Below are 13,722 nucleotides of genomic sequence, written 5' to 3' on the forward strand. Positions count from 1 at the left end.
CTGCCCCACCTACCACCCTAGGGCAGCATACTGGCTACGAGGAGGTTAAATCTAGAAGGTCAAGGAGGGTGGAGCCCCGCGGTGTTCAGACTCCTCTCAGTGCTGGTAAAAGCCTGGGAGTGTGGGCGTCCCTGGGGGTGGAGCTCTGAGCTCTGGGGCTCCAACTTGTCCCACTGACAACACTCCCACAGGAAGGGTTTGTGTAAATAAGGAATTTTTTTTTTTTTTTTTTTTTTGCTTCTCTTCTACAAATAAATTAAGAAACAAACTAGAAAATTGTCTGCACCCATTGCAGCCCTTGCATGTGGGGTATGCCCTGTCCCTGCAGGGCCAAAAGGGTCCATGGTTCCCTGAAATCTCAGAGTAGTCCAGATCCAGGCTGGAGGCAAGAGGGAGGTCGTGACCTCTTGGCAAGCTCAGTCCTGCAGCTGCCCCAAACAGCCAGACTGTCCCTGGGGCTCGTCCAGGCCCGGGTGCTGGCTGGGAGGGGAGGTGTCTGGCAGGTCTTGGCATGGAGGAGGGCTGCTGCTGGGCCTCTCGGGGGAGGGGTTGGCCAAGTAGGCATTCACCAGCTGCACGATCTCTTCCACCTAAGAGAGGGCAGAGGTCAGAGTACAAAAGGGGCCAATGAGTTCTCCTTTGTCTCATCCTCCACCCAGGCTCCTTCCCAAGGCCTTGTGAGCTGCCCTCCTCAACCTTTCCTTCCTCATCACCACTCTCCCTCACTCTGTGCCTATCACACTTCTGCTCCTCTGTTATCCTAAGGCGAGTCTCATCTCGGGACCTTTGCCCTGGCAGGTCCCTCTGCCTGGAAAGCTGTGTCCCAGGATCTCCCTTTGGGTGGTGTTGAGTAGCTTTTCCTGACCATCCTATCTAATGTTTTGATCCCCTCCAGTCACTTCGTGTCTCACTACCCTTTCCTTCATAGCATCTGTCACTATCTTTAACAGTCTTTGATTCCTTGTTTAGTGTCTGATGGCCGGTACTAACTCAAGCTCCTTGAGTTTGTCTTTGATCACTGCGGGATCCCTAAGGTCTAGAGCTGTGCCTGGCCCATGCTCAATGTTTCATAAATGTTTCTTAACACCCTCTCCCTCCTTTCCTCCTTCTACACCCTCTTCCCACTCACCTGGGGACTCTGCAGGAGGAGCTGGCTCTCTCCCACCCTCAAGGCCAGGGTGTGGGGGCCCATTAGCTGGCAGGCGGCCACACGGCCATAGCTGACGCTGTGGATGGGCTCTGTCTCACCGGGCCGCGAGAGGGACATGGCCTTGGCTCCCAGGCCCAGGCATAGCTTCTGTGGAGCGCCCCCACCAGGCTCCTGCATAGGTGGACAGACAGGCAGAGTCAGGGTGGAAAGAGGGGACCCTGCTGCATTATTTTTGGTGGAGGGAGATGGCTGTGAGCAAGACGTTTCCTGGTCCCCGCCCCCCCAACATGATCCACAGCTCCAGAGAGTGAGGGCGTCAGGGACAGTGACTCCTGGGCTTTGAGATGGGCAGCTGTGCTGGGTGTAGGGAGCACAGTGACCCACAGCGGGGGCCTGTGGCTCTGGGGCAAAGGTGTGGGGCTTGGGCCACCAGAGTCCCCCTCTCCCTTCTCCCCCTCACCGTGCTCAGCTCCAGAACGTCATACCGAGCAGCGCCGAACCCTGGACACTGCGCCGCCAGAGCCAGGTAGGCAGCCATGGCCTCAGCTCGGCCCATGCCCCGTAGCCGCTTCCAGCCTCCCAGCACAGCAGCCGCCCTGCCGGCGCCACCTCCTCCCTCGCGGGCCACGCTTCCCGCGGTGCGGCCGGCCCCGCCGTGCCGGGCCCGCTCCGCCCGCCTCTTGGCCAGGCTCGGGCTCCAGATCGCCCCGGCCAGCAGGGCGGCGGAATGGGGAGGCCTGGGCAGCGGGCGGGGAGGATCTTCACGCGGCCGGGCCGGGGTGGGGAGCAAGCGATCCAGGCGCGGCAGAGGCGCCCGCGGGGAGAAGTCCGGGTGCAGGCTCTGCAGCCGCAGCGCCGCCAAGGCGCGCAGCGTGTCGTCGGGCGGGGGTGGCCGGCCACGCAGCAGCAGAGCGTGAGCCTACGGGGAGGCAGCGGGCATCAGCACAGGAGTCGCGGGTACCGTCGCGAAGACACCTCGGGGAACCGAACTGTAGGTCTGGGTTGGAGCACCGCCTCCCCCGGGGTTGTCATAACGACGAAAAGCGAAGGCCCAGAAAGGAAGGGGTTCAGGCTAGGGGGGTCTCCCCCGGGCATGAGTACAGGAGAGCCTCACTTGCTCAAAGAGGAAGGGCAGTTCGTGACCATCTGGGGACAGCCCCTCAGGGTGCAGAGGTCCGTGAAGACGCAGACACAGTCTCCAACCGGTGTCCGGCGGGTCCTCCAGCCCGGCTTCCTCCGCCGCCAAGCTGCAGAAAAAAGAAGGGAGCGATACGGCCGGGTAGCAGGGCCCCGAAGGCGCTGCCCAGGGGAAAGAGGCGAGGCCAGGTGTTTGGGGGCGGGGCCCGCCCGGGCTGAGTGGACCGCGGAGGCGAGCCTGGAAGCCCGACTGCAAACCGCCGGCGGGCAGGAATCCGCCTGTGAACTTCACCGTGCGGAGGCCAGCGCTCGGTAAACGTTTACTTAGGGATGGATCGAAGCGGAGAGGCCAATGGGCTAACGGAGAGCAGGGCTGGGGCTGGACATTTACTTCTCAAACCTGGTGAGCACGTCGGCCACGAGAGTCCCCCCGGCCAGGGCTCGCTCCTGCGCCCCTCGCTGCTCGTACAGCGCGAATGTATTACGGCTCCGGGTCAAGCCCAGCCGCCCCACCAGCTCTCGAGCCACCTGCAAGGCAGGGAGCATAAGAGGAAAGTCAGGCTCAGACCGCGCAGGGGGCCTGCCAGTACTTCTGGAAGGGTTCAACTGGAGGGATCTTTCAGGTCTCTTAGTCCCGCCACACGCAGCCCTTACCCAACTGATGACTCTCAGACTCGGGCAAACCTGGGGTCCAGGCACCCCAGGCACTGGACGCTGGGAGGCTTCGGTTTCCGGGGTCCTCTCTGGTCTTACCTCTCCCGCCGTGGTGTGGGAGTCTATGGCCACAGGGCAGGCACCAGCCCCCGGACAGTGCACGGTGCACAACAACTCCTGCCGTCGGCTCAGCGCGGAAATCTCGGCCAGCGATGGCACTAGCTCCCGGCCGCGCGTCCGGCCCAGCGCTCTCCGTATGAAGCGCGCATATTCCGCCAGTTCCGAGTCCGGGAGCGCCTGTTCAGTCCTGGATTAGGGAGAACTGGAGGGTTAATGCTCCCAGGACTTTTCTTCTCTTCCTCCCTATTGCCTTTTTAACTCAGACTTTATTTCACCTCGCCCGATTCCCTCCCCTCCAACTCTAAGTTCCTTGAAGGCAGCACCACCAGCTGTTCTGAATCTAACCACCACCCCACCCCCATGCTCTGTAAGGAGCGGAATTACTTTCTAAGGCCCTTGGCAGCCTATCTGCCCCCTCCCACTTCCCAAAATTTCCATGCTCCTCCTTTGGGTTGAAATCCAAACTCCAGCCGCATTCTGCCTTCCAACCTTAAAGTCCTGGCACTGGACTGCATCAGCCCCGAGGAAAAACAGCCTTTTAATAATTCTTCTGCCCAAAGTGGGAGCCTTTTTTGTAATTCCTCCGCCGGCAAGTGGGGTATGAAATTGTGATTCCCACAAAGGCACTGCGCTCTGGAGCAGCGGCCCTGACCTTGGGCAAGTCCTTCCCTTCTCTGGGTCCAAGTTCTCCATCTGCCAAACCCTTTGGAATGGCCTGCCATTCTTTCCCAGCTCCCTCCGCTCCCTCGCCTTGGCTTTACCCCCACGCCTCCCCTCTCACCTCTCCAGATGCCCGAGGAGGTGTCCCCGTACGGCTCCCCCCGGCCGGAAAGTGCAGCTCATGCAAGTGAGGAGCTGCCAGTACCGCAGGGTCGCGGGGTCTTGGGTAGCTGGCGGCCCGGGGGGCCCCGCGGGGCCCGAGGTCTGCTTAGCCAGCTGCAGGAAGAGTTCGTCTCGGAGCGCGGGCAAGTCCCGGCAGGTCTGGAGCACACCCTGCATCAGGGGCCCGGGGCGCCGCGCCCCCTCCAGGGCCTGCAGCGCCAGGAACAGCCTCACGGCCTCCTCGCGCAAGGGCGCGTAGCCGGGACCTGAGGGAGGGTGGGGGCGGAGGGACGGTTTGGAGAGGGGAAACAAAGATGGGCCCTGGGAGGAAGGTGTGAACCGCCGGAAGGTCAGAGGGAGTACAAGGGGACAGGGGTGGCAAGGAGGGGGAGAGTGCGAAGGACAGGAAGAGTGAAGGGAAAGCAATGGTCCCCACGGAGCCAAATTCAACCTCTGCCTCCCAGGAATCTCCCCCTCTAGACCCACTAAGGCTAGGCTTCAAGTTAGTAACTTGGGAAAAAGTGTTAGTCGCTCAGTCGTGTAACTTTGCTTCTCCATGTAGTGACTCTTTGCTTCCTCCATGGACTGTAGCCTGCCAGGCTCCTCTGTCCATAGAATTCTCCAGGCAAGAATACTGGAGTGGGTAGCCGTTCCCTTCTCCAGGGGATCTTCGAGACCCAGGGATCAAACCCAGGTTGTTTTTGCAGGTGGATTCTTTACCACCTGAGCCACCAGGGAAGCCCTAGTAACTTGGAGGGATAGACTAAAGGACACAGAGTCAAACCGTGGATGCTGTAATTAGGTACTGAGAGTCATCACTGTGGGCCAGAAAACAGGCTGGACTGAGAGTCAGAAAACCAAGGTTCTTCTCCAGCTCCCCTTATTCCTCTAGCTTGAGAACCTGGGCCTGTCATTATACCCTTTTGGGGAGAAGTGTAGCTAAATGAGGCCAGCACATTCTCCTGAGGTGGTGGCTTTTCCACCACTTGTAAAGGAAGTCTGTCATGGTGTTGAGAGCATAATGAAAGAACAAGAGAGAGAGTGTAAAAGCCCGTGAGTGAAGGGACATCGGTAGTCAGAATGAGACCCAAAGAGAAGGTAGTCAGTCAAAGGGGGTCTTTACTTTCTGTGCTGGCTTCCCTCCCCCTCTACCCTGGGTATCAGTCTGCTCCACTTCTTGTTTCATCTTCATCCTTTGAAAAATGAGGGGCTAGGGGCTAGTCCTCTGAGGACTCCTAGGTCCCTATCAAGTAGACCCCATCGCAGGGACTTGGGCCATGGCACCACTCACCTGGGGTACTGACTCCGTACGGCAGAGGCAGGAGTGGGGCATACAGGGCTCCACTGGTGTGCCTCAGAATCGGGTTTCTTCTGTAAATAAGGGCCACGGCTTCTGGGTCCCCACGACTCTCCTAGAGGCCAGAGAAATGATCTCAGTGATGGAGAAGGGAGCTCCCCCGTGAAGCTGGAAAGCTTATGGGTCCATCACCCTCCTCTTTCTCCATGGAGTTCTCTCCCTCGCACCTGAATGTCCCTGAGCAGCAGCTGGGTGGGGGTCTCCAGAGGCGCCTTGGAGGCGATCACCTCCCGCAGCGCCACCCCCCAGCGCTCTGCCTCCGACTGGCGAGGTGAGCAGAGCCGAACGCTGTGCTTCCGGCCAGACACGGTCACTGACCACAGACCTGGGGGAAAGAGAGGCCGCGGGGGGCAGGCAATCAGGGCTGGCTGGGGCAGCTGCCTGGGGAGGTAGGAGAATCCCCAGGAGGTCTCACCAGTCTCCTTGGGCCTGCGCTCAGGGCCGGACACCGAGCACAGGCTGGTAAGCACGAGGCTCCCGAGCCGCCTCGCCCCCTTCCCGCTGCTGCTGAACTGGTCCAGGGAGTCCCGCGTGAGCACGAACCAGGCTCGGCGCGGGGGCAACCAGGGCCGCGCCCCTCCTCCGCGGGGCTCGCGGTACAGCCAACCTTCGGGGAGAAGGCAGGAAGGGGGATCAGCAGGATAAGACAGCATCCCTTGGAGGGTTGGGATGGGGCCTCTAGAGCGTATGAGGTGGATCCCCACCTTTCACGACGACATCTGGGTCGTCTTCAGACGGCCCCTTCTCCGGGATGAGGCTCCGCGTCTCCTCCCAGCTTTGCAGCCTGGGCAAGAGGGGAGCGAGGGTTGGGCAAGCCTGCCGGTCCCGCACCCCGCCTCCAGGAGGCTCTTCTCTAAGGGCTCCCCAGGCAGGCTGCGAGGGGTGCCTACTCCCGGGCTGGGCACCCCTCCCCCAGGCTGTGGGAACCGCTGGGCCATTCTGACCTCGAACCAGAAATAGCCTGGACCCCCCCTTCCTCCCCGCGCCCCCAGCCGGACCGCCCCCCGGGACCCTGGCCAAACCACAGCGTCCGGCATAAGGCCTCTCCCTTATTGCACAACCACATGAGGGAAGAAGGAGAGGATGGGGGTCCCAGGGACCGGCTGGGGTCTCCAGACCATGGGACTGCAGGGGCTGGGCTCACCTGTCTGAAACTGGCCCACTCCGCATAGGCTGAGTCAGCGTCACATCTAGGGGGCCCTGGGGAAACAGGCAGGGCAGCCCTCAGGCTCAGAACCCTCCTTGTAGGATGCCAGTGGCTTCTGCTCTGGGACAGCACAGCTCAGGGGATTGAGGAATCAAGGCGTGGGGTGGTGACTGTGACTGTGACCCAGCGAGTTGAAGCCACTGGACTTGCCCCTTCCACCAGTCTCTATCCAACAACCCAAGCTAAGAAGCCAAGACTCTCGCCTTGTCTCTGATTCAAGAGGCAGTCGGGTTGGGGAAGAGTAGGAAAGGCACCCGGCAGAGTCAGGAGACCAGGGTTCTAATACCAGCTCAACCATTAATTCCAGTCAGAAACTCGCTGTGGAACCTGGGCAAGCCCCTTCGAGTCTTTGGGTCTTAGCTTCCCAATCTTTGAAAAGGGAGTGGTGGGTGAAGTCCTTTCTTGCTCTGGCAGACTCGAAGTCACCCCCCCCCCATTTTCCCTTCTTTGGCTGGTGGGCATTCAGGCTGGCAGGCAGGTGGTAGGCATGGAGGTGAATGAAGGGAAGAGGAACCCTTTCAGTATAGGAGTTTCTTCAAGAGCGTCTTATCCTCTCCCACAGACACCGCTGAAACTCAGTCGTAGGTAGAGACCCTGCCCTTTTGCTGGGGCTCAGGCCAGGCTGAAGAATACCATGCATGGAGAGTATAGTCCAGGATTTTGCCCTCCCTCCCCCATCCCACCTTCCTGCCCTGGAACTTCTACTGTAGATTGGGGTCTAAGAGAGGCTGAAAACCCATCCAGGAGCCAGGTCAGGCAGGAACTGTGCCAGGGTCCCATTGCGACCAGGCAGCTAAAGCCAGGAGGCGGGGGGAGGGGGACCAGGGACACCTGTCCCCAAGCTCTGGGGGGAGGGGGTGGAGGTGGAGCATGAGGGACGCAATGGCAGTGGTTCACAAAGCCGACCCTGCCGAGGCTGGAAGCTTGGGGATGCCTGGGTCCTGTGCCTTCAGGGGGCACAGGTCCTCTTATTTTCTGGTGGGGCCAAGAGGGGCTCTCAGCCACACCACCGTAGGGGCAGGTGCTGACCCCTCTCTTAGACCAACTACCCTAATCGCAGTCCCCTCCTTCCCTCCCTCCCCCCCCTCTATATTTATCCGCCCTCCGCCTCCGCCAGGTGCTGGCGCCGGCCCCAGCGGCGCAGCCCGCCCCACCCGGGCAATGAGCCACTGGGCCTGCTGGGGACCCCTGGGCGGGGGATGGGAGCCTGACCCAGGCCACAGCACAGAGTCTGGCTGCCCGAAGTCTGGTGCCTGGGGTGTAGGGGCATCAGAGACGGGACGTAAGGGGATGATCCTCCCCCACATCAGTAGAGCCTCAGTTTCCCCACGGCAAGAATCGACGAAACCCCAGAGCCGAGTGTCTCTCACCATTCCCTCAGGGATTCCCGAGGAGCCTCACCAAGAAGGGCGGAGACTTCTGTCCTGACTGCCAGGGTAACGATGAGGGGTCCTCGGAGAGCTGTGGCCCCCAGCTCCCTCTCCATGGAGCCCCCGCCACGGACCCCAATCTGAGGATACCTGCTTCCCCTCGCCCAGGTTCCTGCGGCGGGAACTCCCGCATCTGGCCCCAGCGCCCTGCGCTCGTGAACTGGGAGCGGAGCGGACCCAGGCGTCCGAGCTGCCCAGCCGGCCTCGCCACATTCCTCGGCGCTGGCGGAGGCGGAAGGAGACGGGATGGGACGCGGGCCCGGCGGGGAAGGGAGAGGCACGGCCAGGTCGGGCCAGGCGTGACACCTCCCCTGCCTCAGGGCCCCCAGCAGGTGGACAGCGCCCAGCGTGCTGCGCGAGGCCCACAGGCACATCCCAAGGCGGGCTGCTGCTGGAGCTCTCGGGGGCTTCGGGCCCCCAGGCAAAAACGTCTCCTGAGACCCCAGTCCACACGGCGTTTGCTGGCGTCTGAACCAGGATTAGGCTTGACGGCCGGCTGTAGTGAGAGGGGTTGAGACAAGACTCCAAACCCCCCGGGGACTTACCCTCCCGCCGCCCGCTGGACTCGGGGTCCGTAGCTCAAAGGTCTCGTCCTCGTCTTCGTCCCCGTCCCCGCTAAGCTCGCCGTCCCCGTAGTCCCGGTGCAGAAGAGTAAAGCCTCGACGGCAGCAGAGGAGCCACCACAATCCCCCGGGGAGAGGCATCCGGGCGAGCAGCCGCGGGATGGGGGCGCGGGCAGCCGAGGCCGAGCTGCAGGGGGTCGGAGAAACTGGCGGGGCTCCGACCAGAGCAGGAGAAAGATGAGGCGGGAGGAGGGAAAGGGAGTGGGGGACTGGGAGGAGGTGGTGTCTGGCGCTGGGGTGCAAAGGGTCGCTAGCTGGAGCCTGCAGGGGGCTCGGAGTCTGGGCCCCCGGAGGGGGAGGGGGGGAAGCGTCCAGGGCTGGGGGTGGGGGAGAGGGAGCAATGTCCGGAGCTGGGAAGTAGTGTCCGTTGTAGTGTCCAGCCCTGTGGGGGGCAGTGTCCGGTGCAGTGTCCGAGGTGGGCAGTTGTCCAAGCTCCAAGGAGGGTCGTGTCCGGTAGAGCGTCCGGTGGCCGGAGCCCGGGCCGCGCGCGCTGCGCTCCCTGCAGCCCGGGGACTGGCGCGCTAGGGGCGCGAGCACAGTGCCGGGACCCCGCCTCCCCTACCCCCTCCTCTTCGGGCCCCCCTCCCTCTTCTTTCTCTCCTCCCTTCTTTTCAGGGCTGTGTCCAGTTTTCGTCACAGCCTCCTCTGTCCAATCCCTGTGCCTGGCGCCGGGCGCGGCCACCAATCAACCTTCTGAACCGCGGCGGGTTGCATCATGTGCCCCTGGCTTGGTGACAGCGGGGAGGGGCCGGGGAATAGGGAGGGAGGGGGCAGAGTGATGTTAGCCACGCCCCCGCCTCTGAGGTCAGACGCGAACTGCTAGTGATGTCACGGAAGCCCGCCTTCAAGCTCTTGTTTTAACTCTTGGCTTACCAACCAACAAATTAAAAGCGCTCTTGGGCAAGAGCTTTGGAGAACAAAGTGCCCATAGGGCATAGAGGAAGGCTCCGAGTGCTGCCCTCCGACTGCTGTCTCGTCACAGGGTTCGTAAGAAAGGAAAGAGCCTTAGCTACCTGCACCAGGCACAGTCCTAGAGGTGTAGCCTTCCGTCCGTGGATGGAGTCCAATTCCTCGATCTGAGTCACCTTTTCGAGGTGTAGAAGCTGAGGCAGAGACTCCGGGAAAGTGCAGTCCAGGGCCCGAAATAAAATCTAATTTAGAGCGCACAACTCACTGAACTCCAGTTGGGAGTGTAGAGTGACGGGATTCTAGGGCATCCCGTGGTCTTCGAATGGAGTGGAGGCTTCTCAGGCGACGTTCCTGCGGTTCTGGGTAGGAAGGGGTTAACCGAGGCTCTAAGCGGACGGGGCGGGGCCAGAGGGGCGGGGCCAGAGTGACCGCGGGCGCGCGCGTGCGTTGCTGACTCAGCGGCGATTCCCGCGAGCTCCGGTGGAGGGTTCCAGGTTGGCCCCCAGTGGCTTGGACCCTTTGAGGATCGGCGCCATCTCCGGGCCTTCCCTGGATCCTGGTCCCGGGAGGCCGTGCTTCTTGGTCTCAGCCCCCGGAGGCTCCGAGAAGGAAAGCTAGCCCGAGCTGGGCGGGGCGGGACAGGGCAGGGACGACAGGCCAGCGCCTCTCTGGAGACATCCCCGCCACTCTCCGCCCTTCTTGCCCTGGGTCCCCAGACCCCTGGCTGCAGTGGTCAGGGCAGCTTTGCTGACCGGATATTAAACTGCGAGAGTTGTGCACGTGGACACCATTCTGCGTGTCTTGACTATGTAAAACAAAGACTGGGAATCAATGTCTCTAGAGGCTATCCCAGCCTTGTCCTCGCCCCAGATGAGAGAGGCCTGCGCTGAGACTTCTTTGGGATGGAAACCATATACTCTTTTCCCTGTCTGGATCCCAGGTCCTTGCCTGCAGGGAAGTTCTTTCCGTTGTCTTTCCAGCAGGCTCAGTGCATTCCCTCTGACCCTGTCCCGAAGGAAGACGGAGAATGGCTTCAACCCCACCCCCACCTCACCCGTGATAACCACTCTTTGGAAATCTGCAAATTGGAATTCTCTCCTTGGATTTTCTCCAAGGTGAAAAACTCCGACTCAACTTTTTAGATTACTTTTTTCTCTCCAAAAGAGAACCTTAGAAGGGACTGTAGAGTGGTAACTGAATCCAAAAGCACACCCAAAACGGGAATCTCCTGGCCCCGTTCCTACCCCCACACCAGGCATAGGCACACACAGTCCCGGACAGCCTCAGCCTGAGCATTCCAGAGGCCAGGAACTCGGTACTTGCTAAGGCAGCCATTACTGGATAGCACTCTAGTTGTTAGAAAGCTCTTCTTTATTTCAGGAGGAACCTCCACCCCTCCTCGCCTGGCAACTTTCCCACCTTACCTCTGCTGGCAGAGACCCGGTGAGAGTGGAGGGGTGGGTGTCAGTGTCTAGAGCTTTAGCAGGCTCAGGAGCCCCCCACCCCCACCCACCCAGGCTCTCAGCGCCTTCCTCTCAGAGCCAAGAGCGGGAGAGTTGGAAGTTGGGGGGGGGGGGGGCGGGGAACCACCATTTCTGCCCTGTTACAAATCACTTCCAAGCCGGTGACTCAAAAATAGTAACAGTTGTTGAGTTGCATCTCATTTCCATGTTGTCTATTTAATGTGCCAAAGTACAGAAGCAATTCCTTAGGTCCCTACCTCTTTCTCAGTGCCCCCCACCGACTCCCCCTTCCCACTACTCTCCCTGGAAACATTTCCTCAGGCCGCCCCGTCCTCTTGATTCGAAGCCCTAGTAGTCCCAAGAGGAGACACTGTTGGTCTCAGTGGGAGCAGAGCAGGAAGAAAGGCGGGGCCGGCGGGGGCAACGGCCGCCGCCGGGATGAGGCCCTGGACTGCAGCCCCCACCCCTTAGCAGCCTCCGCAGGTCCTGGCGGAAGCGCAGGCCCAAAAAGGCGTAGAGCACGGGGTTGAGGCCGCAGCGGGCGAGGGCCAACCCCCCGGTCACCAGCAGTGCCAGATCCTTGCGTTTGCTGGCGGGGCAGCTCCGCTCGCGGGCCGCCAGGAGGTCGGCAGTATCCAATAGCAGGGCGAGACTGTAGGGCAGCTGCAGCACCACGAACGCCGCCACTAGGGCCACCACGACGCGCAGCGCGCGCCGGCGCTCGGGCCCCCTGGTGGCCAGCAGCGTGCGGCCCAGGAGCGCATAGCAGGCAGCCATGACGCCCAGCGGCAGCGCGAAGCCCAGCACCACCTGCGCCACGGCGCTCGCCCCTTTCACCGTCTGCGTGAGGCCCTCGGGGAAGATGAGACGGCAGCGCCGCTGGCCTTCCCGGTGCCCATCCTGGCTGAAAAGGAGAGCGGGTAACGCCAGGAGCAGCGACAACAGCCACACGATGACTGAGACCAAGTGTGCACGGCCCGACGCCGAAGGCCTCGGTCCAGCTGGGAGGGCCCGCGCAATGGCCACGTAGCGGTCGGCGCTGATGCAGGCCAGAAAGAGGAAGCCAGCGTGGAAGGAGGCCGAGTAGAGGCCAGAGATGGCACGGCAGGTGGCACTTCCCAGACTCCAGCCCTGCAGAGCCCCGGCTGCGGCAAAGGGCAGGGTCAGGGCCAGCAGAAGGTCGGCCAGGGCCAGTTGGAGCAGGTGGGCGGAGGTGGGCGAGCGGGCAGCACGTCGGGCTGCCAGATGAGTGGCCAGGACCAGGCCATTGCCGGCCAGACCCAGTGCAGCCACCGTCAGGGAGACACTGGGTTGGAAGGCGCGACTGAAGGCCTGGACGTCGGCCTTGTAGCAGAGTTCTGGCAACGGCTCGACCGAATATGCCTCCTCATCGTCCCCAGAGTAGGGGCCCCAGGAGACCTGAGGAAGCCAAAACAAAGAGAAGAGAGACCTTATGAGACAAGCCTCCACCACACGCCTCCCCCTCCCACACAAGCATTCCAAGCTAGGAGCCCGTGTGTGACCAGGTACAATGGTACAGTACACAGAGAGAAGACATAAACTCTTTTCCAAACTCTTCCTAGCATATCCTCGACAGGCCTTGACTTCCGGCACACCCCTCCTGCCCCTACATCCGGCTTCCTGGGTGACCTTGAGCAAATCATTTGCTTTTCTGGCTCTCCAGCTGTCTAATAGGTAATGTGGAGATCAGAAATCCCAATCAGCTCTCCCGGTGGGGTGGTTTGAAGCAAGGATTGTTTGAAATAAGGAAGATAATGAATGTGAAGCATCTGTGCTCTCTGATGGCCCAGCGTCTGTATTATTAATAAATGTTAAGAGCTTCCGTTCCTTTGCAGTGCCATCTCCTGGAAAAACACCCACATGCAGACTTTTCCTCAGACTTGGTCCCTGGAATCCTTGCTTGGTCTGGAGAACATTTTCTAGCTCTCCTTTCCCTTCTCTCCTCCTCACCCCCACCCCTAAGCTTCCAGTACAAGGTTCACTGAACTACTCATGATGTAAAGGTTGGAGTTCAGCTTTTCTGGGCTCAGTTGGGACCTTAGACCTCTAGATTCAGCTCACCCTTCCTCTCATACCCAGTCGTGTCCCCCAACCCCAGCCTCTCATTACTAGCCCCTTCTATCTGGAGGGCCCCTGGTCCCAGAGGGTTCCAGGCATCCTAGGTAGGTCATAGGAAGGCAGAGACCTGGTGCCAGGTGGGGAATCCCATCCCTTCACCTTTACCCTCCCTCCCTGTAACCCTTTCCTCCCCCCTGCCCCCACTCCCACCTGTTCTGCTGGCTCAGTCCCCATCTCTGGCTACTCAGGTTTCTGAGGTAAAGCCACCGAGAGAAGTTATAAACTAATGGGACAGGAAGGAAGGGGCGGGGAGAAGGGCTGAGAGGAGGTGAGGATGAGGGTCTGTGGGCCCTCTTTACCTAACTTTCGTATTCTACCTCCTAAAAAATAATCTCCCATTACCTTGCCAGTAGAAAAAGAAAGGGTTTTGGAATATTATCATTTGCTAGCTACATGTGGGATCTGAAGAATTTTTTTTTTTTTTTTACCTCTCTGAGCCTCAGGTTTTTCATCTGCAAAATGAAGTGAGGTAAAAATGCAGAATTCACAGGGTGATGAAGGTGCCTAGCACGCGTGCCTGGAGCAGAATTTGCTGTCCGAAAATGTTAGATTCTTTTTACTTGCACCTCTCCCTATCTCCAAGCACCCTCCCTTTCCATCTCTTTTCTTGGATTTTCCAGGATCCCCTAGCCGGCCCCTGTCTCCCTTCCCCCATCTCTGCGGCCACAGTCCCTGTCAGCCTCGGGTTATTCAGGGTATTTCCCGGTGGCG

General features: G+C 60.6%; 2 protein-coding genes across 8 annotated transcripts; both read right to left on the reverse strand.

Annotated features, from left to right (window-relative positions):
- Window positions 1–196: 196 nt before the first annotated feature.
- On the reverse strand, window positions 197–10,281 carry PLEKHH3 (pleckstrin homology, MyTH4 and FERM domain containing H3). 5 transcript variants are annotated; one of them, XM_043904659.1, is made up of 13 exons: window positions 8,423–9,748; window positions 6,385–6,440; window positions 5,945–6,024; window positions 5,656–5,847; window positions 5,408–5,565; window positions 5,175–5,295; window positions 3,843–4,149; window positions 3,041–3,248; window positions 2,679–2,815; window positions 2,265–2,397; window positions 1,611–2,069; window positions 1,130–1,321; window positions 197–590 (listed from the first exon to the last, which is right to left on the reverse strand). In XM_043904659.1, the coding sequence occupies exons 1-13, from the start codon at window positions 8,579–8,581 to the stop codon at window positions 417–419; spliced, it is 2,376 nt and encodes a 791-aa protein (XP_043760594.1). In that variant the 5' UTR covers window positions 8,582–9,748; the 3' UTR covers window positions 197–416. The 5 variants fall into 5 exon arrangements, with proteins under 5 accessions (XP_043760594.1, XP_043760595.1, XP_043760591.1 ...); XM_043904660.1 differs by lacking the exon at window positions 8,423–9,748 and adding an exon at window positions 7,849–8,384 and having other exon boundaries at window positions 2,688–2,815; XM_043904656.1 differs by lacking the exon at window positions 8,423–9,748 and adding an exon at window positions 7,849–8,383.
- A 788-nt stretch (window positions 10,282–11,069) lies between these two features.
- On the reverse strand, window positions 11,070–13,596 carry CCR10 (C-C motif chemokine receptor 10). 3 transcript variants are annotated; one of them, XM_043904669.1, is made up of 2 exons: window positions 13,440–13,596; window positions 11,070–12,291 (listed from the first exon to the last, which is right to left on the reverse strand). In XM_043904669.1, exons 1-2 carry the CDS (start codon window positions 13,461–13,463, stop codon window positions 11,221–11,223), a joined length of 1,095 nt encoding a protein of 364 aa, XP_043760604.1. In that variant the 5' UTR covers window positions 13,464–13,596; the 3' UTR covers window positions 11,070–11,220. The 3 variants fall into 3 exon arrangements, with proteins under 3 accessions (XP_043760604.1, XP_043760603.1, XP_043760605.1); XM_043904668.1 differs by lacking the exon at window positions 13,440–13,596 and adding an exon at window positions 13,162–13,389; XM_043904670.1 differs by lacking the exon at window positions 13,440–13,596 and adding an exon at window positions 12,416–12,879.
- Window positions 13,597–13,722: the final 126 nt, after the last annotated feature.

This window comes from Cervus elaphus, chromosome 5 (assembly GCF_910594005.1).
Source record: "Cervus elaphus chromosome 5, mCerEla1.1, whole genome shotgun sequence".
In the NCBI taxonomy this organism is placed as follows: Eukaryota; Metazoa; Chordata; class Mammalia; order Artiodactyla; family Cervidae; genus Cervus; species Cervus elaphus.

Excerpts from the sequence above, each read along its gene's own strand:
- CCR10 (XM_043904669.1), bottom strand. The coding sequence starts at position 13,463 with ATGAAAAACCTGAGGCTCAGAGAG. Across the intron at positions 12,292-13,439 it reads AAAACCTGAGGCTCAGAGAG|GTCTCCTGGGGCCCCTACTC; the intron begins GTAAAAAAAAAA and ends TGGCTTCCTCAG.
- PLEKHH3 (XM_043904656.1), bottom strand. The coding sequence starts at position 8,010 with ATGCGGGAGTTCCCGCCGCAGGAACCTGGGCGAGGGGAAGCAGGTATC. Across the intron at positions 5,566-5,655 it reads GCGCAGGCCCAAGGAGACTG|GTCTGTGGTCAGTGACCGTG; the intron begins GTGAGACCTCCT and ends TCTTTCCCCCAG. Across the intron at positions 5,296-5,407 it reads TGCTGCTCAGGGACATTCAG|GAGAGTCGTGGGGACCCAGA; the intron begins GTGCGAGGGAGA and ends TCTGGCCTCTAG.